Source organism: Mauremys mutica, unplaced genomic scaffold, assembly GCF_020497125.1.
Source record: "Mauremys mutica isolate MM-2020 ecotype Southern unplaced genomic scaffold, ASM2049712v1 000330F_np12_obj, whole genome shotgun sequence".
NCBI lineage: Eukaryota > Metazoa > Chordata > Testudines > Geoemydidae > Mauremys > Mauremys mutica.
The window spans coordinates 534,082-561,575 of NW_025422919.1; the positions used below are offsets into that span (position 1 = coordinate 534,082).

General features: G+C 69.8%; 5 protein-coding genes across 9 annotated transcripts; 2 read left to right on the forward strand and 3 right to left on the reverse strand.

The window, feature by feature from the left end:
• Window positions 1-1,029: 1,029 nt before the first annotated feature.
• On the forward strand, window positions 1,030-2,197 carry LOC123357173 (uncharacterized protein C17orf114-like). The gene is made up of 3 exons (XM_045000531.1): window positions 1,030-1,182; window positions 1,447-1,537; window positions 1,694-2,197. The coding sequence occupies exons 2-3, from the start codon at window positions 1,459-1,461 to the stop codon at window positions 1,852-1,854; spliced, it is 240 nt and encodes a 79-aa protein (XP_044856466.1). The 5' UTR covers window positions 1,030-1,182; window positions 1,447-1,458; the 3' UTR covers window positions 1,855-2,197.
• Window positions 2,198-2,941: 744 nt separating this feature from the next.
• PSMB6 (proteasome 20S subunit beta 6) lies at window positions 2,942-7,138 on the reverse strand. Its single transcript, XM_045000448.1, has 7 exons — window positions 7,083-7,138; window positions 6,607-6,808; window positions 6,152-6,219; window positions 4,863-4,994; window positions 4,339-4,468; window positions 3,250-3,394; window positions 2,942-3,125 (listed from the first exon to the last, which is right to left on the reverse strand). The coding sequence occupies exons 1-7, from the start codon at window positions 7,136-7,138 to the stop codon at window positions 2,998-3,000; spliced, it is 861 nt and encodes a 286-aa protein (XP_044856383.1). The 3' UTR covers window positions 2,942-2,997.
• Window positions 7,139-8,808: 1,670 nt separating this feature from the next.
• Window positions 8,809-11,996, reverse strand: GLTPD2 (glycolipid transfer protein domain containing 2). 2 transcript variants are annotated; one of them, XM_045000502.1, is made up of 4 exons: window positions 11,846-11,996; window positions 11,164-11,254; window positions 10,794-10,978; window positions 8,809-9,374 (listed from the first exon to the last, which is right to left on the reverse strand). In XM_045000502.1, exon 4 carries the CDS (start codon window positions 9,314-9,316, stop codon window positions 8,849-8,851), a length of 468 nt encoding a protein of 155 aa, XP_044856437.1. In that variant the 5' UTR covers window positions 9,317-9,374; window positions 10,794-10,978; window positions 11,164-11,254; window positions 11,846-11,996; the 3' UTR covers window positions 8,809-8,848. The 2 variants fall into 2 exon arrangements, with proteins under 2 accessions (XP_044856437.1, XP_044856436.1); XM_045000501.1 differs by having other exon boundaries at window positions 11,164-11,257; window positions 11,846-11,981.
• Window positions 11,997-13,210: 1,214 nt separating this feature from the next.
• Window positions 13,211-27,232, reverse strand: LOC123357153 (immunoglobulin lambda-1 light chain-like). 4 transcript variants are annotated; one of them, XM_045000483.1, is made up of 6 exons: window positions 26,846-27,232; window positions 16,824-17,010; window positions 15,127-15,486; window positions 13,783-14,094; window positions 13,611-13,697; window positions 13,211-13,531 (listed from the first exon to the last, which is right to left on the reverse strand). In XM_045000483.1, the coding sequence occupies exons 2-6, from the start codon at window positions 16,846-16,848 to the stop codon at window positions 13,344-13,346; spliced, it is 972 nt and encodes a 323-aa protein (XP_044856418.1). In that variant the 5' UTR covers window positions 16,849-17,010; window positions 26,846-27,232; the 3' UTR covers window positions 13,211-13,343. The 4 variants fall into 4 exon arrangements, with proteins under 4 accessions (XP_044856418.1, XP_044856416.1, XP_044856417.1 ...); XM_045000481.1 differs by lacking the exon at window positions 26,846-27,232 and adding an exon at window positions 18,122-18,184; XM_045000482.1 differs by lacking the exon at window positions 26,846-27,232 and adding an exon at window positions 17,892-18,017.
• On the forward strand, window positions 19,234-26,102 carry LOC123357155 (vitelline membrane outer layer protein 1-like). The gene is made up of 3 exons (XM_045000484.1): window positions 19,234-19,523; window positions 19,816-19,904; window positions 25,741-26,102. The coding sequence occupies exons 1-3, from the start codon at window positions 19,338-19,340 to the stop codon at window positions 26,045-26,047; spliced, it is 582 nt and encodes a 193-aa protein (XP_044856419.1). The 5' UTR covers window positions 19,234-19,337; the 3' UTR covers window positions 26,048-26,102.
• Window positions 27,233-27,494: the final 262 nt, after the last annotated feature.

Consider the following 27,494-nt stretch of genomic DNA (forward strand, 5'->3'; position numbering starts at 1 on the left):
CCTCACTCCCGACCAACCCGCAGCCCCTGCCCCCCCCCGCTCTGCTGGTGCCCCTCACTCCCGACCCTCAGCCCCTGCCCCCCCCCAGCCCTGCCGGTGCCCCTCACTCCCGACCTGCAGCCCCTGCCCCCCCAGCTCTGCCGGTGCCCCTCACTCTCGACCCACAGCCCCTGCCCCCCCAGCCCTGCCGGTGCCCCTCACTCCCGACCCGCAGCCCCCTGCCCCCCCAGCTCTGCGGGTGCCCCTCACTCCCGACCCGCAGCCCCTGCCAGCCCAGCCCTGCTTGGGCCCCGCACTCCCGACCCGCAGGCCCGTCCCCCCCCCCAGCTCTGCCGGTGCCCCTCACTCCCGACCCGCAGCCCCCTGCCCCCCCAGCCCTGCCGGTGTCCCCCACTCCCGACCCGCAGCCCCTGCCCCCCCAGTCCTGCCGGTGCCCCCCACTCCCGACCCGCAGCCCCCTGCCCCCCCAGCCCTGCCGGTGCCCCTCACTCCCGACCCGCAGCGCCTGCCCCCCCAGCCCGGACGGTGCCCCTCACTCCCGACCCGCAGCGCCTGCCCCCCCAGCTCTGCCGGTGCCCCTCACTCCCGACCCGCAGCCCCTGCCCCCCAAGCCCTCCCGGTGCCCCTCACTCCCGACCCGCAGCCCCTGCCCCCCCAGCCCTGCCGGTGCCCCTCACTCCCGACCCGCACCCCTGCCCCCCGCAGCTCTGCCGGTGCCCCTCACTCCCGATCCGCAGCCCCTGCCCCCCGCAGCTCTGCCGGTGCCCCTCACTCCCGACCCGCAGCCCCTGCCCCCCCAGCTCTGCCGGTGCCCCTCACTCCCGACCCGCAGCCCCTGCCCCCCCAGCCCTGCCGGTGCCCCTCACTCCCGACCCGCAGCCCCTGCCCCCCCAGCCCTGCCGGTGCCCCTCACTCCCGACCCGCAGCCCCTGCTATCTCAGCCTCTCCCCTCCCCCGCCGAGGGCTGGCCCCGAGGGGGGGGGGCGGAGCTGGGCGGGGGCCGGTATTTGCCAAGTGGGGGGGGGGCGGGCCCCAGCCATTCCCAGGCCGCCCCGGGCAGACACGCCCCAGAGCCAGCTGCAGCGAGGGGGGAGCCGGGCGGCCGGACACCTCGCGCTGGGGCAGCCCCCGAGCCGAGAGCAGGGGGGGCCGGAGGGGGCCCTGCCAGCCAGAGACCTCCGGGTAAGGGGGGGGAGGGGGGGACAGGGCTGGGGGACCCCCAGGGAAGAGGGGTGCAGCGGGGGGGGGAAGTCGGGGGGTGCAGGGGGTCTGCCAGGCACAAGACGGGGTCGGCCATGGGGGTCGGTGCCCCACTGACTGGGGGACGCGCTGGGCTCCCAGCCTGGCTGGTATTGGGCCATGGCAGCCGGGGGGGGGGGGGTGTCGGCTCCCACCCCAGTGACATGGGGGCAGAGTCCCTGCCTGACCCCCTGCTCTGCCCCACAGACCCCCGGCCGGATGCGGGCCAGGCTCCTGCGCTGCTTCTCCTGGGCCGGGCGCCGGAAACGCCGCAGGAAGGGGCCCCCCGGCCCCCCAGGTGAGAGCCCCCCCATGGCCTTCCTGCCCCCCCAGATCTACCCCCCATTCCTCTCCAGGGGCGCCCCCACTAGATCTGCCCTGCCCCCATCCCTCCCGATTCCCCCCCCCGGGATCCTGTTCTCAGCTCCCGCCCTCCCCCTTCTCTGCCCCCCAGGTGCCCCCGCCCGCCCCACAGAGGGGGGCCCGGCCCCCCGCGCCCGCTCCACGCCCTCCACCAGCAGCGAGCCGGACGGGGCCTTCTTCAGCGGGAAGGCGCGGGTCTCCTTCCGCCACCAGCTGGACTCCGCCACCGCGGCCATCGACTCCACCGGCTGACGGGGGGCTGCCCCACGGCGGCCGCCTGCCCCCCACGGCATCGCCTCCACCTGCTCAGGGGGCATCTGCCCCACGGCGCCCGCCAGCCCCCCTCGGCATCGCCTCGACCAGCTGATGAGGGGGCCACCCCACGGCGCCCACCAGCTCCCCACGGCATCGCCTCTACCAGCTGAGGGGGCATCTGCCCCATGGCGCCCGCCTGCCCCTCACGGCATCGCCTCCACTGACTGATGGGGGCTGGGACCCCCAGCACCAAGTGGCCCGGACACCCCCCAAGCCGGCACGTGGGATTCCTCCACCCCCGCCGAGGACCCTGCAGAGGGCGTTCGCCTGGGGGGCGATATGGGGCTGGACTCGGGGGGGGGGGGGTTGTGGGGCAGTGAGTGTGTGTGGGGGGATTTCACCAGCGTTTCCATAAAGGAGGATTGAGATTCAATGGGGTTTGGTGTCTGACGGGGGATCCGGGTCCCCCCGCCCCAGCTGGGGCCGAGATCTGGCGCCGCCGGCTGGGAACTGCCCCCATCCTGGCGCCCGGCCCGGCCGCACACGGAGCCAGCGGGGGGGGGGGGGGGGGGGGTGATAAGAGCGACGCCGGCGCCAGGCAGCAGCTCCCTGCGTTACACCCGCCAGGGCCAGGGCCAGGGCGGGGCCAGCGGCCAAATTCCCCCCCCCCCCCCACGGCCCAGCCCCTGTTTGCTCAGCCCAGCGCTGCCGGGGAACCAGCAGGGCAGCCCCCCCGCCCCCCAGCACAGGGGCTGGAAACGGGGAACAGCCTGCCCCACAGGAACCCAGGAGTCCTGGCTCCCAGCCCCCACCCCCCTCCCAGAGCCGGGGAGAGAACCCAGGCGTCCTGGCTCCCAGACCCCCTGCTCTGACCCACCAGCCCCCACTCCCCTCCCAGAGCCGGGGAGAGAACCCAGGAGTCCTGGCTCCCAGCCCCCCCTGCTCTAACCCACCAGCCCCCACTCCCCTCCCAGAGCCGGGGAGAGAACCCAGGAGTCCTGGCTCCCAGCCCCCCCTGCTCTGACCCCCCCGCCCCGGGAGACAGAGAACCCAGGCGTCCTGCTGGAAGGACAGAGGCCGGGCGTGGGTTCCGATAGTTTAATCCGTGCGTTGCAGGGGGGGTCGGGGCGGGGGCCCCCCTCAGGCGGCGGAGAAGCGCGGCAGCTGGTTGCCCAGGATGACCTGGCGCTCCACGCCCTGCTCCGTGATGGCGGCCAGCCGGATCACCCCGCCGCTGGAGCCGTCCCGCTGCATGGCCAGCGCCAGCGCTGCAAGGGGAGAGGAGAGCAGAGCGCGTCAGGGGGAGGGGCGCAGCCCGGACTCCTGGGTCCCAGCCCCCCGCCAGGGGAGGCCGCCCAGCAGGGCAGGGGGAGCCGGGGGGCAGGTCGTTACCATTGGCCGTGAAGCTCAGACACTCCTCCCGGCTCATGCCCGGCTTGTAGGAGGCGTCGACGAAGCCGTAGATGTAGGAGCTGCCCGAGCCGCCCACCGAGAAGGGCTGGCGAACCATCATCCCTCCCATGGGCACCGCGAACACCTGGGGCGGAGAGAGCCAGAGAGCGCGGCCGGCGCTGAGATGCGGCCACCTCTGGGGCGGGGCGGCCGGGGACCCCTCGCCCGGCGCTGAGACGCGCCCACCTCTGGGGCGGGGCGGCCGGTTACCCAGGGACCCCTCGCCCGGCGCTGAGATGCAGCCACCTCTGGGGCGGGGCAGCCGGTTACCCAGGGACCCCTCGCCCGGCGCTGAGATGCAGCCACCTCTGGGGCGGGGCAGCCGGTTACCCAGGGACCCCTCGCCCGGCGCTGAGATGCAGCCACCTCTGGGGGGGGGCGGCCGGTTACCCGGGGACCCCTCGCCCGGCGCTGAGATGCAGCCACCTCTGGGGCGGGGCGGCCGGTTACCCAGGGACCCCTCGCCCGGCGCTGAGATGCAGCCACCTCTGGGGCGGGGCGGCCGGTGACCCAGGGACCCCTCGCCCGGCGCTGAGATGCAGCCACCTCTGGGGCGGGGCGGCCGGTTACCCAGGGACCCCTCGCCCGGCGCTGAGATGCAGCCACCTCTGGGACGGGGCGGCCGGTTACCAGGGACCCCTCGCCTGGCGCTGAGATACACCCACCTCTGGGGCGGGGCGGCCGGTTACCCAAGGACCCCTCGCCCGCCGCTCAGATGCAGCCACCTCTGAGGCGGGCGGCCGGTGACCCAGGGACCCCTCCTCGCCCGGCGCGGAGATGCGCCCACCTCTGGGCGGGGCGGCCGGGGACCCGGGAACCCCTCGCCCGGCACTGAGATGCGCCCAGCTCTGGGGTGGGGCGGCCGGTTACCCGGGGACCCCTGTGGAGCGGGGCGGCTGTGTCAGACGCTGCCCGGGGCCAGGGACTGAAGGCCCCCGTATCTCAGGGAGACGCTATGGGGCCGGATGGAAGCAGGTGGAAGGGAAGCTTTTGGGGGCACCGGGGCCAGCGCCCCCGGGGGCCGCTCACCTGCCCCCCCTTGCGCCTGTCCCAGCCGGCGACGATGATGCCGGCCATGAGGTCCTCGCGGTAGCGGTAACACATCTCCTTGAAGAGGCTGGCGGCCGTGTGCACCAGGGGCGGCTCGTCCAGCTCGATGCTGCGGGGCAGGGAGCAGGGTCAGGGGCCTGTCCCGCTCCCCCCGGCCCCGGGGGGGGGGAAATGGAGCCGGGGCCGGCACCTGCGGAAGCCCAGCTGATAGGCCACGGCGTCGGCGATGCCTGGGGGCGGGGCCATGAACCAGGGGGGCGGGGCCATGAACCAGGGGGGCGGGGCCATGAACCAGGGGGGCGGGGCCATGAACCAGGGGGGCGGGGCCATGAACCAGGGGGGCGGGGGCGGCACCTGTGGAAGCCCAGCTGATAGGCCACGGCGTCGGCGATGGCCTGGGGGTGGGGCTAGGATCCAGGGGTGCAGTTAGTGCCCGGGGGCGGAGCCAGGGGCGGGGCTAGTGCCCAGGGGCGGGGCCATGAGCCAGGGGGCGGGGCCGGCACCTGTGGAAGCCCAGCTGATAGGCCACGGCGTCGGCGATGGCCTGGGTGTCGGCGGCGGAGCCGGAGCGGCAGCAGAAGATGCGCTCGTGGATGGGCGTCAGTTTGTCCGTCACGCGATTGGCCACGTAGGAGCTGCGGGAGGCGGAGCCGGAGCATCAGCATCACGGACCCAGAGACTCCGGGGCGGGACGGGACCTCAGGAGGGGTCCAGTCCCACCCCCTGCTCGGAGCAGGACCCCCCCCAACTCAACCCTCCCAGCCAGGTCCCACCCCCTCCCTAGGGAACCCATCCCAGTGCTTCACCCCCCGCCTAGGGAAACAGTGTTTCCTAATATCCACCCTAGACCTGCCCCACTGCAACCTGAGCCCATTGCTCCTTGTTCTGTCACCTGCCACCACCGAGACCAGCCGAGCTCCAGCCTCTCTGGATCCCCCCTTTCAGGTAGTTGAAAGCAGCTATCAAATCCCCCCTCACTCTGCTCTTCTGCAGGCTAAACAATCCCAGTTCCCTCAGCCTCTCCTCGTAAGTCATGTGCTCCAGCCCCCTCAGCATTTTTGTTGCCCTCCGCTGGACTCTCTCCAATTTATCCACGTCCTTCTTGTAGTGTGGGGCCCAAAACTGGACCCAGTCTCCAGGTGAGGCCTCACCAGTGCCGAACGGAGGGGAATGATCACGTCCCTCGATCTGCTGGAAATGCCCCTACTTATACAGCCCACAATGCCGTTAGCCTTCTTGGCAACAAGGGCACCTGCTGACTCCTATCCAGCTTCTCGTCCACCGTAACCCCCAGGTCCTTTTCTGCAGAACGGCTGCCCGGCCATTCGGTCCCCGGCCTGTGTCAGCGCCTGGGATTCTCCCGTCCAAGGGCAGGACTCGGCACTTGTCCTTGTTGAACCTCATCAGGTTTCTTTTGGCCCAATCCTCTAATTTGTCCAGGTCCCCCTGAGCCTCCCTCCCCCCCCGGAGACCCTACCAAAACACTGCACCCCCCCCCCGGAGACCCTACCATAACAAAGCCCCCCCACCCCCGGACAGGGAGATACAGCCGTGGAGGGGAGCTCGCCCGCCCCCCCCCCCCAACAACAACCCGGGGCGCCCGGGAGACCCTACCATAACACAGCAGCATGTGTCCTCCCTGCCCCGCCCCCGGTGAGCCCCCTGGTGACAGCCAGACCCAGCGTGAGACCGACCCAAACCCACTGACCGGGGGGGGGGGGAGGGGCGGGGACCCGGACGCGCCCCCCCCGGGGAGACCCGAACCCCGGCCCCCGCCCCCCCCCGCGCTCACCCCGTGGTTGTCCGCGAGTCGGCGCCGATCACGACCCCCCCGTCGAACTCCACCGCGATGATGGTTGTCTGGGGGGAGAGGGGGGGGGTGCGGGGAGCCCCCCCCCCCCGCGCCTGGGACCCCCTACCCCCGGCCCCCTGCTCCCCTCCCCCCCCGCGCCCGGGACCCCCAACCCCCTGCCCCCTCCCCCCTGCCCGCCGGTCCCCCCACCCCCCCTCCCCTCCCCCCCCGCGCCTGGGACCCCCAACCCCCTGCCCCTTCCTCCCGGCCCCCCCCAGGACCCCCAACCCCCCCTCCCCTCCCCCCCCCCCGCGCCTGGGACCCCCAACCCCCTGCCCCCTCCCCTCCCCCCACGCCTGGGACCCCCAACCCCCCTGCCCCTCCCCCCTGCCCCCCCAACCCCCCCTCCCCTCCCCCCCCGCGCCTGGGACCCCCCCCGCTGCCCCCCCGCTCACCCCGGTGCTCAGGGGCCGCCCCGCCCAGTCCGGGCCCCCCCCGCCGGCCCGACCCGGAGCCCGGACACCGCCAGCGCCGCCGCCGCCATCGTCCCCCGGCACCGCGCGACACTGTCGTAAAACCGGGCCGCCGGGCGAGGGGGATGGCGAGGCGGTTTTACGACATCTCCTTCCGGGGGGGGCGCTCCGCGCTTTACGGCAAGGTCAGGAGGCGGTGCCTGTCCGCGGGCGGCGACGCTTTACGGCCACGCTCAGCCCTCGCGGGGGGGGGGGGCGGTTTTAAGGCAGCCGCCCCCGTCGCGCATTACGGCGGTGTGGCGGAGTCCGCCCTCGCCCCCTGGACCCCCGGCCGGGTTGGCTTTACGACACACGAGGCGGTATCGCTTTACGGCGGCGCGGCTTTGCGACGTGCTCTGGCCTTGTTTTACGGCAGCGGGTCCAATTCCCCTTTGCGACGCCCGCCGGGTCCGCTTTACGGCAGAGTGGCCACCGCGCGAGCCCCGCGCACCGTTGTCAATCTATCTGACGTCATCGTTCGACTCCCTGACGTCACCGGGCCACTGCTACGTCACCAAAAAGTCTCCATGTGCCATGATGACATCACATGTCGCGTGTGATGTCACAGGGTGTCACCAGGGAGCAGGGTGACATCACCCCCTGTGCCCGGCGTGGCCGTGATGTCACCGCCTGGGGCTATGATGTCAGCAGGGCCGGGTGTGACATCATCACATCACGTGTGATGTCACCGCCTGCCTCCCTGGCCCCCTCTGCCCTGAGTCCCCCCCCAGCCCTGCCCCACGGCCCCTCCCCCAGCCCCACCTTGTGTGCCCCCCCAGCCCTGCCCCACGGCCCTGCCCCACGGCCCCTCCCCCAGCCCCACCTTGTGTGCCCCCCCAGCCCTGCCCCACGGCCCTGCCCCCAGCCCCACCTTGTGTGCCCCCCCAGCCCTGCCCCACGGCCCTGCCCCACGGCCCCTCCCCCAGCCCCACCTTGTGTGCCCCCCCAGCCCTGCCCCACGGCCCTGCCCCACGGCCCCTCCCCGAGCCCCACCTTGTGTTCCCCCCCTGCCCTGCCCCACGGCCCTTCCACCAGCCCCACCTTGTGTGCCCCCCCAGCCCTGCCCCACGGCCCTGCCCCACGGCCCCGCCCCCAGCCCCCCCTTGTGTGCCCCCCCAGCCCTGCCCCACGGCCCTGCCCCACGGCCCCTCCCCCAGCCCCACCTTGTGTGCCCCCCCAGCCCTGCCCCATGGCCCTGCCCCCACCTCTGCCCTGTGTCCCCCCCACCCCTGCCCCACGGTCCCGGCCCAGCCCAGCCCTGCCCTGCCCACACCGCGGCCCCCAGAGGGAGCTGCCCACAGGGGTCACACGGCTGCACTGAGACCCACCCCGTGCACCCCCGGGAGGGGCCAGGCACTGGCCTGGGGGGGCTGCCCCACATTTCCATTGGGGGTGGGAGCGACCCCTACGGGATCCTCCCCCCGGGGAGGCCCAGAGACCAGCCTGGCCGGGCGGCGAAACGACAAAAGACTCCGGCGACCACGATGAGCTCGGGGCAATCGCTTTACTTGGCCCCGTTTCCGGGGCCGCTGGTTCACAACCGTGCCGAACGCCCTGCCCCAGAGGGGACCGGCCCCTGCCCCATTCCTGCCCCCCTGAGCCAGCCAGTCCCCGCCCTGGGGCCGGGGGGGAGCCGGCGCCCCCCGGAGGGGACAGGCCCCTGCCCCATTCCCGCCCCCCTGAGCCAGCCAGTCCCCGCCCTGGGGCCGGGGGGGAGCCGGCGCCCCCCGGAGGGGACAGGCCCCTGCCCCATTCCCCGCCCCCCTGAGCCAGCCAGTCCCTGCCCTGGGGCCGGGGGGGAGCCGGCGCCCCCCGGAGGGGACAGGCCCCTGCCCCATTCCCCGCCCCCCTGAGCCAGCCAGTCCCCGCCCTGGGGCCGGGGGGGAGCCGGCGCCCCCCAGAGGCGACTGGCCCCTGCCCCATTCCCCGCCCCCCTGAGCCAGCCAGTCCCCGCCCTGGGGCCGGGGGGGAGCCGGTGCCCCCCGGAGGGGACAGGCCCCTGCCCCATTCCCCGCCCCCCAGAGCCAGCCAGTCCCTGCCCTGGGGCCGGGTGGGAGCCGGTGCCCCTAGAGGGGACAGGCCCCTGCCCCGCTCCCCGCCCCCCTGAGCCAGCCAGTCCCCGTCCTAACGCTGAGCAGACCCAGTGCCCCCCGACTTGTCCTCTCCGGTGCCCCCCGGCGGCCGCTCAGGGCAGCTCCAGCAGGCCACGGGCGGCGTACAGCTGCTGGGTGACGTTATACACCCCGGCGATGGCGCCGACGGCCTCCAGCAGCACGGCCTGGGCCTCCCGCTCCCCCTCGGCGCAGACGAGCCCGTACAGCTCCCGGCGCGAGGGCAGGGCCAGGAAAGCCAGCCCGGCCGCCTGCCGCACCCACCAGCCGTGGTACCGGGCCAGGGCCGCCTGGTAGGCCTCGGCGCACAGCTGGGAGGGGTCGTCCTCCGCCCCACTGCGGCCCAGCTTCCCGAGGAACAGCTCCAGCCACTTGAGAGCCCGGTGGAGGCGCAGCAGGGTCCGGCTCCCCGAGGGGGGCTGGTCCGGGGGCAGCACCCGGAGCCCCACCCGGCCCCGCCGCAGCTCGAAGGCCACCATGGCCTGCAGGGTGCGGTAGTGAGGGGCGTGCGGCCCCGAGCGGTGCCCCTCCAGGATCTCCATCTTCGTCTGCGTCTCTCGCGCCAGGAGCCCGAACGCGGCCCCCAGAGCGTCTATCAGCCTGGAGGGGAGAGATGGGGGGGACAGCTGAGCCCTCGCCCGGCGCTGGGATGCGCCCACCTCTGGGGCGGGGTGGCCGGTCACCCAGGGACCCCTCACCCGGCGCTGAGATGCAGCCACCTCTGGGGCGGGGCGGCCGGTTACCCGGGGACCCCTCGCCCGGCGCTGAGATGCGCCCACCTCTGGGGCGGGGCGGCCAGTCACCCAGGGATCCCTCACCCGGCGCTGAGATGCAGCCACCTCTGGGGCGGGGCGGCCGGTTACCCGGGGACCCCTCGCCCGGCGCTGAGATGCAGCCACCTCTGGGGCGGGGCGGCCAGTTACCCAGTGACCCCTCGCCCAGTGCTGAGATGCAGCCACCTCTGGGGCGGGGCGGCCGGTGACACGGGGACCCCTCGCCTGGCGCTGAGATGCAGCCACCTCTGGGGCGGGGCGGCCGGTTACCCGGGGACCCCTCGCCCGGCGCTGAGATGCGGCCACCTCTGGGGCGGGGCGGCCGGTTACCCAGGGATCCCTCGCCCGGCGCTGAGATGCAGCCACCTCTGGGGCGGGGCGGCCGGTTACCCGGGGACCCCTCGCCCGGCACTGAGATGCGGCCACCTCTGGGGCGGGGCGGCCGGTTACCCAGGGACCCCTCGCCCGGCGCTAAGATGCAGCCACCTCTGGGGCAGGGCGGCCGGTTACCCAGGGATCCCTCGCCCGGCGCTGAGATGCAGCCACCTCTGGGGCGGGGCGGCCCGTTACCCGGGGACCCCTCGCCCGGCGCTGAGATGCAGCCACCTCTGGGGCGGGGTGGCCGGTTACCCAGGGACCCCTCGCCCGGCACTGAGATGCGGCCACCTCTGGGGCGGGGCGGCCGGTTACCCAGGGACCCCTCGCCCGGCGCTAAGATGCAGCCACCTCTGGGGCAGGGCGGCCGGTTACCCAGGGATCCCTCGCCCGGCGCTGAGATGCAGCCACCTCTGGGGCGGGACGGCCGGTTACCCAGGGACCCCTCGCCTGGCGCTGAGATGCAGCCACCTCTGGGGCGGGGCGGCCGGTTACCCAGGGACCCCTCGCCCGGCGCTGAGATGCAGCCACCTCTGGGGCGGGGCGGCCGGTTACCCAGGGATCCCTCGCCCGGCGCTGAGATGCAGCCACCTCTGGGGCGGGGCGGCCGGTTACCCAGGGACCCCTCGCCTGGCGCTGAGATGCAGCCACCTCTGGGGCGGGGCGGCCGGTTACCCAGGGACCCCTCGCCCGGCGCTGAGATGCAGCCACCTCTGGGGCGGGGCGGCCGGTTACCCAGGGACCCCTCGCTCGGCACTGAGATGCAGCCACCTCTGGGGCGGGGCGGCCGGTTACCCAGGGACCCCTCACCCGGCGCTGAGATGCGCCCACCGCTGGGGCGGGGCGGCCGGTGACACCGGGGTGGACTCACTTGATCAGTTCTTTCCAGCCGGCCAGATACTCCCGCAGCAGGATTTCTCCCCCCGGAGTCACGCAGGCCCTGAAAGCTGCCAGGAGGCGGCTGATCTGGAAGCCTTGGCCTGGGCAGCGGGGGGCCCGGGGCGGAGGGGGGGTCCCGGGCAGGCGGGAGCCGCTCGTCGGGGAGCGATGGGGCGGCTGCAGAGGGGACACAGCAGACAGGTTCTCTGTGGGGCGGGGGGCCAGGATCAGGGAGTGGGGCAGGTGGAACGGGGGGGTGGGGAGGTTTTGGGGTAGGGATGGGGGCAGGAGTCAGGGCTGGGAGGGGGGGGCGAGATTTGGGGCAGGGTTTGGAGGGGAGCACAAGGGGGGGGGTGTCTCACCTTCCCGTCCCGTTCAGGGGGGCCGTCGCCCCTCTGCTGCCGAGCCAGCCGCAGGGCCGCCCGCCCCAAACGCAGGCCGAGAGCTGCACCTCTGCTGTTCCGGGGGGTGTGGGGGGGAAGGACAGAGCTCAGATACACGGACAGATGGACAGTCCCTCCCCCCCCCATTCCCAATGGTCTCCCCGGTTTGCACACGCTAACGACACGCATGACGCATACGGGGACCGTCCCTGCAGGGCTCCGGCTTTGCACACACTAACAACCGACAAGCGTCCGGCCAGCAGTCTAGGCACAGAGGCAGGCTACATGCAGGTGACACGCTAAGAACATGCCTGGTACATGCAACAGCCCGTGGAGGCCAGAGCACCGTCCCGTCCCCCCCCCCCCCCGGTGCCCCAGACCGACACAGCCCGGCCCCCGCCCCCCGTTCGTACACAGCCCGGCACGCAGCGGGGGGGAGGAGCTGGGGGACCCGGTGTGGGGGGCTGGCAGTGGGGGGGCAGGTCTGTGGGGCCGGCCCCCTCCCGCCCGGAGGCAGAGGCTGGCGTGGGTGCTAGCCGGGGGTCGCTGTGTGGGGGAGCGTGAGGCAGCTGTAGGGAAGTGGTGGGGAGTCCCATGGGGCCAGAGGGGTGTATGGGGCACGTGGAGGGGCTGGGGCAGTGAGTGGGGGGGGGTCACTCACGGAGCCGGAGGCCGGAGAGGAAGAGGAGGACGAGGAAGGCCACCGCGGGGAGCAGGACACGCGGCAGCAGCCGGGGGCCCATCCCCGCACACCCCGGCCCCACGGCGCCCGGCCCAGCCCCACAGCCCTGACCCCTGCCCGGCCCAGCTGCTCACCGCAGATAAGGGCCTGTTATCTGGGGCGGGGCGCCCATCCCCCCACCCCGGAGAGCCCCCCCCCCGCCATCCGCCCCCGCGGGGAAATGCCCCATGTCCTGTTCCCTGGCAGACACTGCGCTGGGGGCGGGCGGCTGCCCCCCCCCACCCCATGGCTCAAACTCAGGGTGGCAGGAGGTCAGATGGGGGGCGGGGAGGTGGTCAGGTTAAATATTAACAGTGGAAGGGACTTTGCCCCACAGAGTGGAATGGGGGGGGACCCGAGGGCAGAAGAAAGCTGGAGTTTGGGGGCTCCCAGTCCCCCCCCCATTCTAACCCGCCAGCCCCCACTCCCCTCCCGGCGCCGGGGAGAGAACCCAGGAGTCCTGGCTCCCAGCCCCCCCTGCTCTAACCCACCAGCCCCCACTCCCCTCCCAGAGCCGGGGAGAGAACCCAGGAGTCCTGGCTCCCAGCCCCCCTGCTCTAACCCACCAGCCCCCACTCCCCTCCCGGCGCCGGGGAGAGAACCCAGGAGTCCTGGCTCCCAGCCCCCCCTGCTCTAACCCACCAGCCCCCACTCCCCTCCCAGTGCCGGGGAGAGAACCCAGGAGTCCTGGCTCCCAGCCCCCCTGCTCTAACCCACCAGCCCCCACTCCCCTCCCAGAGCCGGGGAGAACCCAGGAGTCCTGGCTCCCAGCCCCCCCTGCTCTAACCCGCCAGCTCCCACCCCTCCCAGAGCCGGGGAGAGAACCCAGGAGTCCTGGCTCCCAGCCCCTCCAGCTCTGACCCACCAGCCCCCACTCCCCTCCCAGAGCTGGGGAGAGAACCCAGGAGTCCTGGCTCCCAGCCCCCCCTGCTCTGACCCACCAGCCCCCACTCTCCTCCCAGAGCTGGGGAGAGAACCCAGGAGTCCTGGCTCCCAGCCCCCCCTGCTCTGACCCACCAGCCCCCACTCCCCTCCCAGCGCCGGGGAGAGAACCCAGGAGTCCTGGCTCCCAGCCTCCCCTGCTCTAACCCACCAGCCCCCACTCCCCTCCCAGAGCCGGGGAGAGAACCCAGGAGTCCCCGGTTGCACAGACTCAGCGGCAGTGGGGCAGCAGTGGGGCAGTGGGGGGGGGGCTGAGGTTCCCCAGTGCACAGAGTCAGTCTCACAGGAGTTGTTTAAGGCTTTATTGAACTCGGTGCGGGGGGGGGTCAGAGATACGGGGGGGCAGGATTAGCAGGGGCCGAGGGGACAGCTGGGGTGGGAGCTGGAGGTCCCAGGTGGGGGCTGTGGGGGGCCACTTTGGGGGCGTTCCCGGTCCCCAGGCGGGGGGCACTGGGAGGGGGACCATCGGGGCGCAGCGAAGGGGGGCCGGGAAGTCTCATTTGAAGTGATGCTCCTTGCCAGCTCTCCACCGGGCTTCCGGCGGGGGTGGGGGTGGCCCCGGACGCCTGGGTTCCCGCAGCCCCACGAGGAGGGAGACCCCCAGGCCGTAGAGGCAGCTGGCGGCCAGCAAGCCCAGGTACCAGCACCAGGCCGTCAGCAGGATCCGGCCCAGGCTGGGGGCCCCTGCGGGGGAGAGGGGACAGTTAGGGGGGGTGGCTGTGACCCCAAAGGGGGCCCAGGGGGAGGGTTGGGGGTCCCGTACCGGTGCTCTGCAGGGCGGTGCTCCCCGCGGTCCCGTTACCGAGAGGGTCGGGCGGCGGGACGGGGTCTCCGGTGGATACCGAGCAGCCTGCGTGTGGGGGGAGAGACAAATTGGGGGGTGAGTTACCGTGGGGGGGGCAGGGGGAGGTTGGGGGTTCGGGGGGGGGTCTCACCTCGGCGCCCGGCCCCCTTCACCTCGCCGCTGCTCTGCTGGGCCTGGGTCTCGTGTTCCACCCGGCAGGTCACGCGGGCCCCCTCCAGCCAGGCCCGGGGCGGGAGGTGGAGCAGGCTGGCGGCCCCGGCCCCATCCCGGCCCTCCGCCGGCGGCGCCGCCTCCCCGGGGCCCGGCTCCCGCCCGTCCACCTGCCAGCGCAGCCGGACCGGCTCCGGGGAGAACCCCCAGGCCACGCACAGGAAGGCCGGGCCGGGTGCCGGAGCCGGGCCCAACAGGGCCACCTGCGGCCGGCGATTCTTCCTGGGGTCCCCTGGAACCGGAGAGGGGAGAGGGTCAGGTCGGGGGAGGGGAGGGGGCTCGGTTCTAGGTGGGTCCTGGATCTAGATCACATCTAGGTGGGCGCTGGAGCGGTTCGGTCTCTGTTCTAGGCATTTAGGGGCTGGTTTTGTGGGGGGTTCTAGACTGGGTCCTGGGGTGGTCCCGGCGTCAGCCGTCGGCTGGGTCGATGGGTCTCCCGGGCCGGCTCTAGATGGGATCCGGGTGGGTTCTGGACCGGTCCTCGCCTGGGTCAGAGAAAGGTTCTGGATCTGGTTCTCCGCACGTTCCAGACGCGGTGCCGATTGGCCGCGCACGGCTTCCCGCGCGTTTCTAGGGCTCTGACCCAGAACGCTTCACAATCGGGATCGCCGCCCTGCGGGTTCTAGATCTGCCCCAGCGGGTCCCTCTGGAACCACCCGGAATGGCTCAGCGTGTTATCTAGATCAATTCGGGATGGGGGGTCTAGATCAGCCCTGGGTCTTTTCCTAGGCATGGCCCCAACTAACCCCCCCCAACTGATGGGCCAGCTCCAGAACATTGTCGTGGCTCTGATCTGGAGGGGTTCCGGAAACGTTCTAGATTGGTTCAGGGTGGGTTCTAGATCAGTTTCACACATTTTCCCTAGCACGGTCCCCACCAATCATGTGCCAGCTCCAGAACATTTCTGCGGCTCTGATCTGGAAGGGTTCTGGGTACATCCTAAGTTGAGGCACAGCAGGTTCTAGATTGGTCCGGTGTGGGTTCTAGATCAGCATTCAACTGGTCCCCACTAATCGTGAGCCAGCTCCAGAACATTTCCGCGGCTCTGATCCGGAAGGGTTCGGGGATGTTCTAGATTGATCTGGGGTGAGTTCTAGATTGGTTCTTCCGGTCGCAGCCCCAGCCGGCTCTGGGCCAGCTCTGGCACCAGCCTGGCGTGAGCCGCTCCAGAACCCGCTCCAGAACCCGCTCCAGAACGCCCCGCTGGGTTCTAGCTGTGCTCCGGGCCGGTTCTGGGTCCCCCCCCCCATCCCCGGCGGCTCACCTCCCAGGATGAGGCGGGTGCCCTCTCCGAAGAGGTACTGGTTGGCGTACCAGACGGCGCAGAAGTAGGTGCCGGCGTCGGCGGGTTTGACGTTGCCGATGGTGAGGCTGAAGGTGTTGGTGTCGCGCTCCAGGCTGGCGATGAAGCGCTCCGAGATGCCGACCCCGTACGCGGGCTTGCTGTCCCCGGCCCGGTGGCTCAGCAGGAAGACGGGGCCCCGCCCGGGGGGCTGGTGGTACCAGGACAGGACGTGGGTGGTGATGTCGCTCCCCGACATCTGGCAGTGGAGCCGCGGGATCTTCTCGTCCACCACGTGGGACGGAGACGGCTGGGTCAGCTGGGGCGGCCCCGCCAGGGCCCCTGCGGGGAGCGGAGAGGGGTGAGGGGGTGGGCTGGGCCCTTGGGGGCATGAAGCGGGGGGGCTCACACCCACACAGACCCCGACACCGGTGCACACAGCCACACCGAGTGGGGGAGTGGGGGCTGGGAGCCAGGACCCCATCCATCCATCCATCCATCCGTCCCTGTGTCCCCCTAGCCGTCCGTCCGTCCAGCCCTATGTACCCCCAGTCCGTCCATCCATCCGTCCATCCATCCATCCATCTGTCCCTGTGTCCCCCTAGCCATCTGTCCATCCATCCATCCATCCCTATGTACCCCCATCCATCCATCCATCCTTCCGTCCATCCATCCGTCCATCCATCCATCCTTCCGTCCATCCATCCATCCATCCCTGTGTCCCCCTAGCCATCCGTCCGTCCAGCCCTATGTACCCCCCCGTCCGTCCGTCCATCCATTCTTCGGTCCGTCCGTCCCTGTGTCCCCCCAGCCATCCGTCCGTCTGTCCCTATGTACCCTCCGTCCACCCGTCCATCCATTCATCCGTCCCTGTGTCCCCTCTAGCCATACGTCCGTCTGTCCGTCCATCCATCCTTCCAGCCCTATGTACCCCCATCCATCCATCCATCCATCCATCCGTCCATCCATCCGTCCGTCCGTCCGTCCATCCGTCCGTCCGTCCATCTGTCGGTCCATCCAGCCAGCCAGCCCTGTGTCTCCCATCCATCTGTCTATCCGTCCCTCTGTATCCCCGTCCATCTGTCCATCCATCCAGCCCTATGTTCTCCCATCCACCTGTCTGTCTGTCCGTCCATCCATCCATCCATCTGTCCATCCCTATGTCCCCCGATCCATCCATCCCTGTGTCCCCTCTAGCCATCTGTCCCTATGTACCCCCGTCCATCTGTCCATCCATCCATCTATCCAGACCTATGTCTCCCCATCCATCCGTCCGTCCATCCATCTATCCAGACCTATGTCTCCCCATCCATCCGTCCATCCATCCCCCCATCCCTCCATCCCCATAACGCACCCATCCATCTATGGCTCACCATTTCCCTGCTGGGGGGGGGACGACTCCATTTCTCCCATTCAAGTGCTCTCCGTCCCTGGGGCATCTCCTCCCCAACCCCCGATTCCCCGGGTTGGGGCTCCCCCCCCGCAGCGGACTCACCCCCGAAGTGGAGAACGAGGAGAAAAAGCCCCATCGGAAGCCCCATGGCGCCACGGCCCCCGGGTGATTCTGTCTCTGTGATGGCGCTCTGGGGCGGGACCCATTTCCTGCCCCGCCGGGGACGGGGTGGGGGGGTGACGTCAGAAGCGGCAGCAGGGTGGACCCATTTCACACGCAGACTCACCTCCTTCCGGGTGCTTCTGCCGCATCCGTCACCCTGGCCTCCGGACCATGCAGTCCTGGGTGGGGCTCCGGGAAGGGGAAACTGAGGCATGGCGAGCTGCTGGAAGTGGCACGGGGTCAGCTGGGAACAGGACCCAGGCACAGACGCACACTCAGACGGCTACACCCCACTGTTCGATTGGCTACAGCTGCATTGGGGGTGACAGAGTCAGCAAGGCTGTCAGCGTGTAAAAGAGACAAAGTCCCTTCACACACACACGTGCAAACACGCACACTCGTGCAAGCAGATTAACATGTGCAAACACACTCGTGCAAGCAGATCCACACTCGCGCAAACACGTGCAAGCAGGTTGACAAACTCGTGCAAACACAGACTCATGCAAGCCATTCAGACACACATGCACACACTAGTGCAAGCAGATTCACACGCACAGAGCCACCCGTCACACGGACCCTCGCACGCTCAGACTCCCCGTCCCCCCCTCAAACTGCCTGGCACTCATCACGCTTGCGAGATAAGACCCAGGTGTGATCAGAGAGACCCAATTTCCCACCCCCCGAACAGCCTGGGGGTGTGCAACCCCCGCCCCCAGGACCACCACTCCCCCAGCCCACTGCTGTCTGGGTCCGATCTGGGGAGGGGGAGACCGGGGGGCTGATCTGGGGGAGGGGAGGATACCGGGCTGGCAGGCCCATGGGGCCGATCCGGAGGGGAGCAGGAGTGGAAACCTGCCTTTGTCCTCTCCACAACAGCTAAGCCCCCAGAGAGATCCGGGCCCTGAATATCCCCTCCCTGCACCCACGCACCCGGCGGCCCTTTGCCAGCGGCTGAGCCCTGTACCGCTGTGTGCCGGGGCGTCCCGGGATCCCCCCCGCCCCGGCTCGCTGGAGAAGGGCCGGGGCCGAGGCTAACCCGATCAGCAGCCCCCTCGCCCGCGTGGGGTCCCCCAGCCAGCGGGGCCCCGTAGCCCATCGCCGGAGGATTTCACCCAGGCCAGAGCCCAGTCGCTCGTGCTTGGCCGGTGCCTCTTGCCCAGGAAGGGGCCGGACGTGGCACCGTGGGGCTCACCGGCTGCCCTGCTACCGGGGCGCCATGTGCACCATTAAACGGGGGGACGGCCCCGGAGCCCCGTCGGCGGGACGAGCGGCTGCCGTTTGGAATAGCGGCTGCTCCTGCCTGTTTCCAACCGGCCGAGCGTTCCCGGCCCGGTGTGTGTGTGGGGGGGGAGCTGCCGATCCGGGAGGGGGCGGTGGGGGGGGACAGCTGTGTCTCAGCGGCGCTAATGCACCAGTTACCACCTGGCTGCATCTCTGTGGTTTCCTCCCGGCCAGGGTTTGCTGTCTGCTCGGCGGGGACGGGGGGGAGCTGGCTGGGGAGGGCGCGGGGGGGGGGGAAGTGGTTGGTGGCCGGGGCCAGAGCACCTCGTTATCAGGAAACGAGCAAGGCTGAATCAACAGAGATAAGGAGGCCGAAATGTCTCTCTCTCCCCGCCCCCGCTGCCTCTGTTGCTGTGTGTCACCCTCCCCGGCCCCTCTCCCCCCACATCTCCCCCCCCCACACTGTGCACCCCGACTCCCCGCCCCCGGCCCCGCGGCCCTTCGACACCCCCAAGGCAATTCACCTTCCTCCCTCCCTATGGACCCCCCCACCCTTATTCACCTCCCCCTCCCCACTTCCCCCTCCCGCACCTCAGCCCCCCTTGAGCGGAGATCCCAGCTGTTCATATCCGTTAGCCACGCGGGGCTCGTCTCCGGGCACCTGGTTCACGTGGGTTTCCCCCACCCCCCGTCCCTCAACCGGCAATCGCCCCATCTCCACCCCACCCAGGACTGTAACAACGGCCGGTGCAGCTCATATCAGATCCCGTCCCCCGCTCAGAGCTACAGACTTGTCTAGAACCACTGAGGCAGGGGGCTGCGGGTCGGGAGTGAGGGGCACCGGCAGAGCTGGGGGGGGCAGGGGCTGCGGGTCAGGAGTGAGGGGCACCGGCAGAGCTGGGGGGGCAGGGGCTGCGGGTCGGTCGGGAGGGGCACCAGCAGTGCTTGGGGGGGGCAGGGGCTGCGGGTCGGGAGTGAGGGGCACCGGCAGAGCTGGGGGTGTGCAGGGGCTGCGGGTCGGGAGTGAGGGGCACCGGCAGAGCTCGGGGGGGGCAGGGGCTGCGGGTCGGGAGTGAGGGGCACCGGTAGGGCTTGGGGGGCAGGGGCTGCGGGTCGGGAGTGAGGGGCACCGGCAGAGCTCGGGGGGGGGCAGGGGCTGCGGGTCAGGAGTGAGGGGCACCGGCAGAGCTCGGGGGGGGCAGGGGCTGCGGGTCAGGAGTGAGGGGCCCCCCAGCGGTGGGGACGCCGGGTCCGGAGTGCAAAGGGGGCGGGGGGGACGGGCCGGCCTGGGGCACGGTGACCCCGCCCCGGGGAGATAAGGCCCCGTGTGCATTGGCGGGGGCCCAGGGACGAGCCGGGATACAACCCCCCCCCCCGCCGGGCCCAGCCCCAGACCCCGAGTCCGGGCGCGGCCGCGATGCAGCTCGGTGCCTTGCTCTGCCTGCTGCTGGCCCCAGGGGCCGTGCTGGGGGGCCAGGCCAAGGCGCCCCCCTCCCGGCCCTACAACCAGGTCCTGGTGGTGCCCAACGGGGCCCCCCGGGGGGAGTGGGGGCCCGTGGAGATGTGCCCCGAGGGCAGCTACGCCAACGGCTTCGCCCCCAAGGTAGCAGCCCCCCCCACTTATACACCCCCCTTTATATCCTCCCCCCTCTGCCCCTTATCCCCCGCCCCCCACCAGCCCCATATCCCCCTCCCCCCACATCCCCCTTATCCCCCCTTCCCCCATCAGCCCCCTTTTCCCCTCTGCCCCCCAACAGCCCCCTTATCCCCCTGCCCCCCAGTAGCCCCCTTATCTCACACCCCCTTTTCCTCCTCCCATCGCCCAACCCCCTCTCCCTGCCCCCTCTCTGACCCTCACCCCCCCACCTCACCCCGTCTCTGCCCCCCGCTCCCAGGGCGAGGCGCCAGGGGAGGACGACACGGGGCTGAACGGGATCCGTCTGCACTGCTCCGACGGCACCACCGTCCAGTCCAGCGTGGGAGCGTGAGTACCGGACGCCTGGGTCCCTCACGGCAGCCATGGGCCCACCCCGCCTTGTGTCACCCCCCAAGGGCAAGGCCCCTTCTGAGCCCCCCCCGAATCCCCCATCTGGAGAGGGAGGGAGGAACAGATGGGGGTGTGGGGACGGACGTGGGGGGAGGAAGGGGTGGGTGGATGGGGAGGGATGTATAGACAGATGGGGGTGTGGGGACGGACGTGGCGGGAGGAAGGGGTGGGGGAATGGGGGAGGGATGTATAGACAGATGTGGGGTGTGGGGACGGACGTGGGGGGTGGAAGGGTGGGTGGATGGGGAGGGATGTATAGACAGATGGGGGTGTGGGGACGGACGTGGGGGGAGGAAGGGGTGGGTGGATGGGGAGGGATGTATAGACAGATGTGGGGTGTGGGGAAGGACGATTCGGGAGGAAGGGGTGGTTGGATGGGGTTGGGATGTATAGACAGATGTGGGGTGTGGGGACGGACGTGGGGGGAGGAAGGGGTGGGGGGATGGGGGAGGGATGTATAGACAGATGTGGGGTGTGGGGACGGACGTGGGGGGAGGAAGGGGTGGGTGGATGGGGGTGGGATGTAGAGACAGATGTGGGGTGAGGGGGTAGAGGATTCGGTGGGTAGTGGGGATGGGTGGATGGATAGAGGTACGGACGGGTGGAAGGACAGATGGATGGGTGGGTAGGTGGGTGGAGGGATGGATGAACAGGTGGGCAGGTGGGTGGGTTGGTGGGTGGATAGGGGGATGGACAGGTGGGTGGGTGGATGGGTGGGTGGAGGACGGACGGGTGAAGGGATGGATGGACGGGTGGGTAGGTGGGTGGATAGATGGATGGGTGGAGGGATGGACAGATGGGTGGGAGGAGAGATGGGTGGAGGGACGGACGGGTGAGGAATGGCTGGACGGATGGGTAGGTGGGTCGGTAGATGGGTGGGTGGAGGGACGGACGGACGGGTAGGTGGATAGATGGAGGGATGGACGGGGGCGGGCAGACAGGTGGGTGGACAGATAGGTGGAGGGACGGACAGACGGGTGGGTAGGTGGATAGATGGGTGGAGGGATGGATGGGTGGAGGGATGGATGAATGGGTGGAGGGATGGACGGGTGGAGGGACGGACGGACGGGTGGGTAGGTGGATAGATGGGTGGAGGGATGGACGGGTGGAGGGATGGATGGATGGGTGGGTGGAGGGACGGGTGGAGGGGTGGCTGGACGGGTGGGTAGGTGGGTGGATAGATGGCTGGGTGGAGGGATGGACAGATGGGTGGGTGGATAGATGGGTGGAGGGACGGACGGGTGGAGGGATGGATGAGTGGATGGATGGATGGGTGGAGGGATGGCTGGACGGGTGAGTAGGTGGGTGGATAGATGGCTGGGTGGAGGGATGGACAGATGGGTGGGTGGATAGATGGGTGGAGGGATGGATAGATGGGTGGATAGATGGACGGGTGGAGGGATGGACAGGTGGGTGGGTGGATAGATGGGTGGAGGGACGGACGGACGGGTAGGTGGATAGATGGGTGGAGGGATGGATAGATGGGTGGATAGATGGACGGGTGGAGGGATGGACAGGTGGGTGGGTGGATAGATGGGTGGAGGGATGGATAGATGGGTGGATAGATGGACGGGTGGAGGGATGGACAGGTGGGTGGGTGGATATATGGGTGGAGGGATGGATAGATGGGTGGATAGATGGACGGGTGGAGGGAGGGACAGGTGGGTGGGTGGATAGATGGGTGGAGGACGGACGGACGGGTAGGTGGATAGATGGAGGGATGGATGGACGGGTGAGTAGGTGGGTCGGTAGATGGGTGGGTGGAGGGACGGACGGACGGGTAGGTGGATAGATGGAGGGATGGATGGGGGGTGGGCAGACAGGTGGGTGGACAGATAGGTGGAGGGACGGACGGACGGGTAGGTAGGTGGATAGATGGGTGGAGGGATGGATGGGTGGAGGGATGGATGGATGGGTGGGTGGAGGGATGGATGGATGGGTGGCTGGACGGGTGGAGGGATGGATGGATGGGTGGGTGGAGGGATGGATGGATGGGTGGGTGGAGGGACGGGTGGAGGGGTGGCTGGACGGGTGGAGGGATGGATGGATGGGTGGGTGGAGGGATGGATGGATGGGTGGGTGGAGGGACGGGTGGAGGGACGGACGGACGGGTGGGTAGGTGGATAGATGGGTGGAGGGATGGACAGGTGGAGGGATGGATGGATGGGTGGAGGGGTGGCTGGACGGGTGGGTAGGTGGGTGGATAGATGGATGGGTGGAGGGATGGACAGATGGGTGGGTGGATAGATGGGTGGAGGGACGGACGGGTGGAGGGATGGATGGACGGATGGGTAGGTGGGTCGGTAGATGGTTGGGTGGAGGGACGGACGGACGGGTAGGTGGATAGATGGAGGGATGGACGGGGGGCGGGCAGACAGGTGGGTGGACAGATAGGTGGAGGGACGGACGGGTGGAGGGACGGATGGACGGGTGGGTAGGTGGGTCGGTAGATGGGGGGGTGGAGGGACGGACGGGTGGAGGGATGGACAGGCGGGTGGAGGGACGGACGGACGGGTGGGTAGGTGGGTCGGTAGATGGGGGGAGGAGGGATGGGTGGAGGGACGGACAGGCGGGTGGGTGGACGGATAGATGGGTGGAGGGACGGACGGGTGGAGGGATGGATGTACGGGTGGGTAGGTGGGTCGGTAGATGGGGGGGTGGAGGGACGGACGGGTGGAGGGATGGACAGGCGGGTTGAGGGACGGACGGACGGGTGGGTAGGTGGGTCGGTAGATGGGGGGTGGAGGGATGGGTGGAGGGACGGACAGGCGGGTGGGTGGACGGATAGATGGGTGGAGGGACGGACGGGTGGAGGGATGGATGTACGGGTGGGTAGGTGGGTGGATAGATGGATGGGTGGAGGGATGGACAGGTGGAGGGACGGACGGACGGGTGGGTAGGTGGGTCGGTAGATGGGGGGTGGAGGGATGGGTGGAGGGACGGACAGGCGGGTGGGTGGACGGATAGATGGGTGGAGGGACGGACGGGTGGAGGGACGGACAGGCGGGTGGAGGGACGGACGGATGGGTGGGTAGGTGGGTCGGTAGATGGGGGGTGGAGGGATGGGTGGAGGGACGGACAGGCGGGTGGGTGGACGGATAGATGGGTGGAGGGACGGACGGGTGGAGGGACGGATGGACGGGTGAGTAGGTGGGTCGGTAGATGGGTGGGTGGAGGGAGGGACGGGTGGAGGGGTGGCTGGACGGGTGGGTAGGTGGGTGGATAGACGGATGGGTGGAGGGATGGACAGATGGGTGGGTGGATAGATGGGTGGAGGGACGGACGGGTGGAGGGATGGATGGACGGATGGATAGGTGGGTCGGTAGATGGGTGGGTGGAGGGACGGACGGACGGGTAGGTGGATAGATGGAGGGATGGACGGGGGGCGGGCAGACAGGTGGGTGGACAGATAGGTGGAGGGACGGACGGGTGGAGGGATGGATGGACGGATGGGTAGGTGGGTGGATAGATGGATGGGTGGAGGGATGGACAGGTGGAGGGACGGACGGACGGGTGGGTAGGTGGGTCGGTAGATGGGGGGGTGGAGGGATGGGTGGAGGGACGGACAGGCGGGTGGGTGGACGGATAGATGGGTGGAGGGACGGACGGGTGGAGGGATGGATGGACGGGTGAGTAGGTGGGTCGGTAGATGGGTGGGTGGAGGGACGGACGGACGGGTAGGTGGATAGATGGAGGGATGGACGGGGGTGGGCAGACAGGTGGGTGGACAGATAGGTGGAGGGACGGATGGACGGGTAGGTGGGTGGAGGGACGGACGGATGGGGGGTGGGCAGACAGGTGGGTGGACAGATAGGTGGAGGGACGGACGGACGGGTGGGTAGGTGGATAGATGGGTGGAGGGATGGACGGGTGGAGGGATGGAGGGATGGGTGGAGGGATGGACGGGTGGAGGGATGGATGGATGGGTGGAGGGATGGATGGATGGGTGGGTGGAGGGACGGGTGGAGGGGTGGCTGGACGGGTGGGTAGGTGGGTGGATAGATGGCTGGGTGGAGGGATGGACAGATGGGTGGGTGGATAGATGGGTGGAGGGATGGATGGGTGGAGGGATGGATAGATGGGTGGATGGATGGATGGGTGGAGGGCTGGCTGGACGGGTGAGTAGGTGGGTGGATAGATGGACGGGTGGAGGGATGGACCGGTGGGTGGGTGGAGAGGTGGGTGGAGGGACGGAGGGACGGGTAGGTGGATAGATGGAGGGATGGATGGACGGGTGAGTAGGTGGGTCAGTAGATGGGTGGGTGGAGGGACGGACAGACGGGTAGGTGGATAGATGGAGGGATGGACGGGGGGCGGGCAGACAGGTGGGAGGACAGATAGGTGGCGGGAGGACGGACGGACGGGTGGGTAGGTGGATAGATGGGTGGAGGGATGGACGGGTGGAGGGATGGATGGATGGGTGGGTGGAGGGACGGGTGGAGGGGTGGCTGGACGGGTGGGTAGGTGGGTGGATAGATGGATGGGTGGAGGGATGGACAGATGGGTGGGTGGATAGATGGGTGGAGGGACGGACGGGTGGAGGGATGGATGGACGGGTGAGTAGGTGGGTCGGTAGATGGGTGGGTGGAGGGACGGACGGACGGGTAGGTGGATAGATGGAGGGATGGACGGGGGGCGGGCAGACAGGTGGGTGGACAGATAGGTGGAGGGACGGACGGGTGGAGGGACGGATGGACGGGTGGGTAGGTGGGTCGGTAGATGGGGGGGTGGAGGGACGGACAGGTGGAGGGACGGACGGGTGGAGGGACGGACGGACGGGTGGGTAGGTGGGTCGGTAGATGGGGGGGTGGAGGGACGGACGGGTGGAGGGATGGATGGATGGGTGGGTGGAGGGACGGGTGGAGGGGTGGCTGGACGGGTGGGTAGGTGGGTGGATGGATGGATGGGTGGAAGGACGGACAGGCGGGTGGGTGGACGGATAGATGGGTGGAGGGATGGATGGATGGGTGGAGGGATGGATAGATGGGTGGAGGGACGGACGGGTGGAGGGATGGCTGGACGGATAGGTAGGTGGGTCGGTAGATGGGTGGGTGGAGGGACGGACGGACGGGTAGGTGGATAGATGGAGGGATGGACGGGGGCGGGCAGACAGGTGGGTGGATAGATGGGTGGAGGGACGGTCGGGTGGAGGGACGGATGGACGGGTGGGTAGGTGGGTCGGTAGATGGGGGGGTGGAGGGATGGGTGGAGGGACGGACAGGCGGGTGGGTGGACGGATAGATGGGTGGAGGGACGGACGGGTGGAGGGATGGATGGACGGGTGGGTAGGTGGGTGGATAGATGGAGGGATGGACAGGCGGGTGGAGGGACGGACGGACGGGTGGGTAGGTGGGTCGGTAGATGGGGGGTGGAGGGATGGGTGGAGGGACGGACAGGCGGGTGGGTGGACGGATAGATGGGTGGAGGGATGGACGGGTGGAGGGATGGATGGACGGGTGGGTAGGTGGGTGGATGGATGGATGGGTGGAGGGATGGACGGGTGGAGGGATGGATGGACGGGTGGGTAGGTGGGTGGACGGATAGATGGGTGGAGGGATGGACGGGTGGAGGGATGGATGGACGGGTGGGTAGGTGGGTGGATGGATGGATGGGTGGAGGGATGGACGGGTGGAGGGATGGATGGACGGGTGGGTAGGTGGGTGGATGGATGGATGGGTGGAGGGATGGACAGGTGGAGGGACGGACCGACGGGTGGGTAGGTGGAGGGACGGCCGGCCGGACAGATCTAACCCCCTCTCCTCCCCCGGCTCAGGTGGGGCAGGTGGCAGGGGGCCCGGTACTGCCCCCGGGGCTACCTTCGCGCCTTCTCGCTGGGGGTGCAGCCGCGGCAGGACGCCGGGGACGACGTGGCTGCCGCCGCCGGCCTGCGCGTGGCCTGCTCCGACGGGGAGCTGCTGGCTGGCCACGCCGGGGACGCCGGGGGCCGGGAGGGGTCCTGGAGCCACCCCTGCCTCTCCGGCTCCGTCTGCGGCCTCCAGACTCGAGTGGAGGAGCCGGGGGGCCAGCGGGGGGACCACGCGGCCCTCAACGACGTCCGTCTCTTCTGCTGCCCGCCGTAGGGGGCCCCCCCGGGGGCGCCCGCCCATTAAACCTGGCCCAGGGCCTCTTCCCAGCCGCCTCGTGTCTTTATTGGGGGCTGGTATTGGGGGGGGGAGCCCAGCCTGGGAGTCTGGGGGGGACAGGCCCAGTGCACCCTGGAGGAGTGGGGGCAGGTCCTGGGGGGATTCCGGGTTCATTGGGGTTCCTGTGTCATGGGGGGGGGAGGATTCGGGGTTGGTAGAGGGGGAGCCAGGCAGGGGAACCCGCTCAGCCCCCCCCAGACCCTCTGCCATCAATGCCCCGGAGTGGGGGGACCCCCACATCAGGCTGCCTCTCAGCCTGTCCTTTGGGGGGCACCGTAGTCCCCCCCCACTGCTCCTGCTGGCACCCTGGACCCAAACACAGCTCCGTGCGGGGTGCGGAGCATCCGGCTGGGATTCAACCGGGCAGCCTGCCTCAGTTTCCCAGAATGGCTCCCTTGTCTGACAGGACCCCTCCTTGTGGTGGGGGGGCAGGCAGGGGGAGGGGGGGTGCCGGGAGCCAGCTTGTTACCGAGCCAGAGGGCAGAATAATCCCGCCCACCACCAATGTGGTCTCCCCCCCCCCCCCCATGACATCTCATTCTCTGGCACCCCATGCATCCCACTCCTGGGCTGTTTGTCCACCCTCCAGCCCCCCCAGGTTCCCCCGCCCGCGACCCCCGCATCTTCCCACACCTGGCTTCACGGGGTCCCCACGCACAGGCCAGCCCTGTGTCCCCCCTGGCTGGGTCGGGGTCTCTCCCCGGCCCACCCCCTCACCCGGGTTCAGGGTCTCACCTTGTTCCCAGGTCCTGGCCACCGGCTCTGCATTTTAATTCAATTTTAAACTAAGCTTCTTAAACATTTTAAAACCCTTATTTGCTTGAACGTGCAACGATAGTGGAGTTGTCTGGTACGGGCTCAGAGAAAGAGCCCTTCTAAAAACGTTTCCCCGGCCCGTGACGCCTGGGATGAGAATGAATACACGGGGGCCCCGCTTCGGAAAGGTGGCCGACCCCTGGGACGGACGTTCGTGTCGCGCACGTCCCAGCACGAGCGTGGGCGCGGAAGAGTCGTAAAGATAACGAGATTCAGAAAGGACCATGTTCGGGTGGGACGCTCTGTGGGACACCCAACGCTGAAGGATCTCGGAGTTCGGCAGTGTAGTATTTTCGGCGAGCGGCGTGGTGGTGATTTCGCCGTTTTGGAAGCAATGTTTAAGGGAAGGGGCCAGGAGGGGAGGGGGCTAGTTAAGGATCCCACCCTCCTTGCTCAGTTGGTAGTGGGACGAAGCCGGTGTCCGTGAAAAGGGACGACGGTTTGACGAGGGACGCAGGGTCGGGCCCAGACAAGCAAGCAGGCGTGGGGAATTCAGAGCCCTGGGACAGTCCTGGGAAGGGTGAAATCGGAGTGGACGAAGGCGTCATCCGGGGAGAGAAGCAAGTGA

Bases quoted from the DNA above. Each gene is read 5' to 3' on its own strand.
- LOC123357153 (XM_045000480.1), bottom strand. From the start codon at position 16,685: ATGGGGCTTCCGATGGGGCTTTTTCTCCTCGTTCTCCACTTCGGGG. The intron at 15,487-16,639 runs GTGAGTCCGCTG...CGCTCCCCGCAG, and splicing joins CCTCGTTCTCCACTTCGGGG to GGGCCCTGGCGGGGCCGCCC. The intron at 14,095-15,126 runs GTGAGCCGCCGG...CTCCGGTTCCAG, and splicing joins CACCCGCCTCATCCTGGGAG to GGGACCCCAGGAAGAATCGC.
- GLTPD2 (XM_045000502.1), bottom strand. From the start codon at position 9,316: ATGGAGATCCTGGAGGGGCACCGCTCGGGGCCGCACGCCCCTCACTAC.
- LOC123357173 (XM_045000531.1), top strand. From the start codon at position 1,459: ATGCGGGCCAGGCTCCTGCGCTGCTTCTCCTGGGCCGGGCGCCGGAAA. The intron at 1,538-1,693 runs GTGAGAGCCCCC...TCTGCCCCCCAG, and splicing joins GGGGCCCCCCGGCCCCCCAG to GTGCCCCCGCCCGCCCCACA.
- LOC123357155 (XM_045000484.1), top strand. From the start codon at position 19,338: ATGCAGCTCGGTGCCTTGCTCTGCCTGCTGCTGGCCCCAGGGGCCGTG. The intron at 19,524-19,815 runs GTAGCAGCCCCC...CCCCGCTCCCAG, and splicing joins CCAACGGCTTCGCCCCCAAG to GGCGAGGCGCCAGGGGAGGA. The intron at 19,905-25,740 runs GTGAGTACCGGA...CCCCCGGCTCAG, and splicing joins GTCCAGTCCAGCGTGGGAGC to GTGGGGCAGGTGGCAGGGGG.
- PSMB6 (XM_045000448.1), bottom strand. From the start codon at position 7,138: ATGACGTCAGATAGATTGACAACGGTGCGCGGGGCTCGCGCGGTGGCC. The intron at 4,995-6,151 runs GTGAGCGCGGGG...CGCCTCCCGCAG, and splicing joins GACTCGCGGACAACCACGGG to CTCCTACGTGGCCAATCGCG. The intron at 3,126-3,249 runs GTAACGACCTGC...CTCCCCTTGCAG, and splicing joins TCTGAGCTTCACGGCCAATG to CGCTGGCGCTGGCCATGCAG.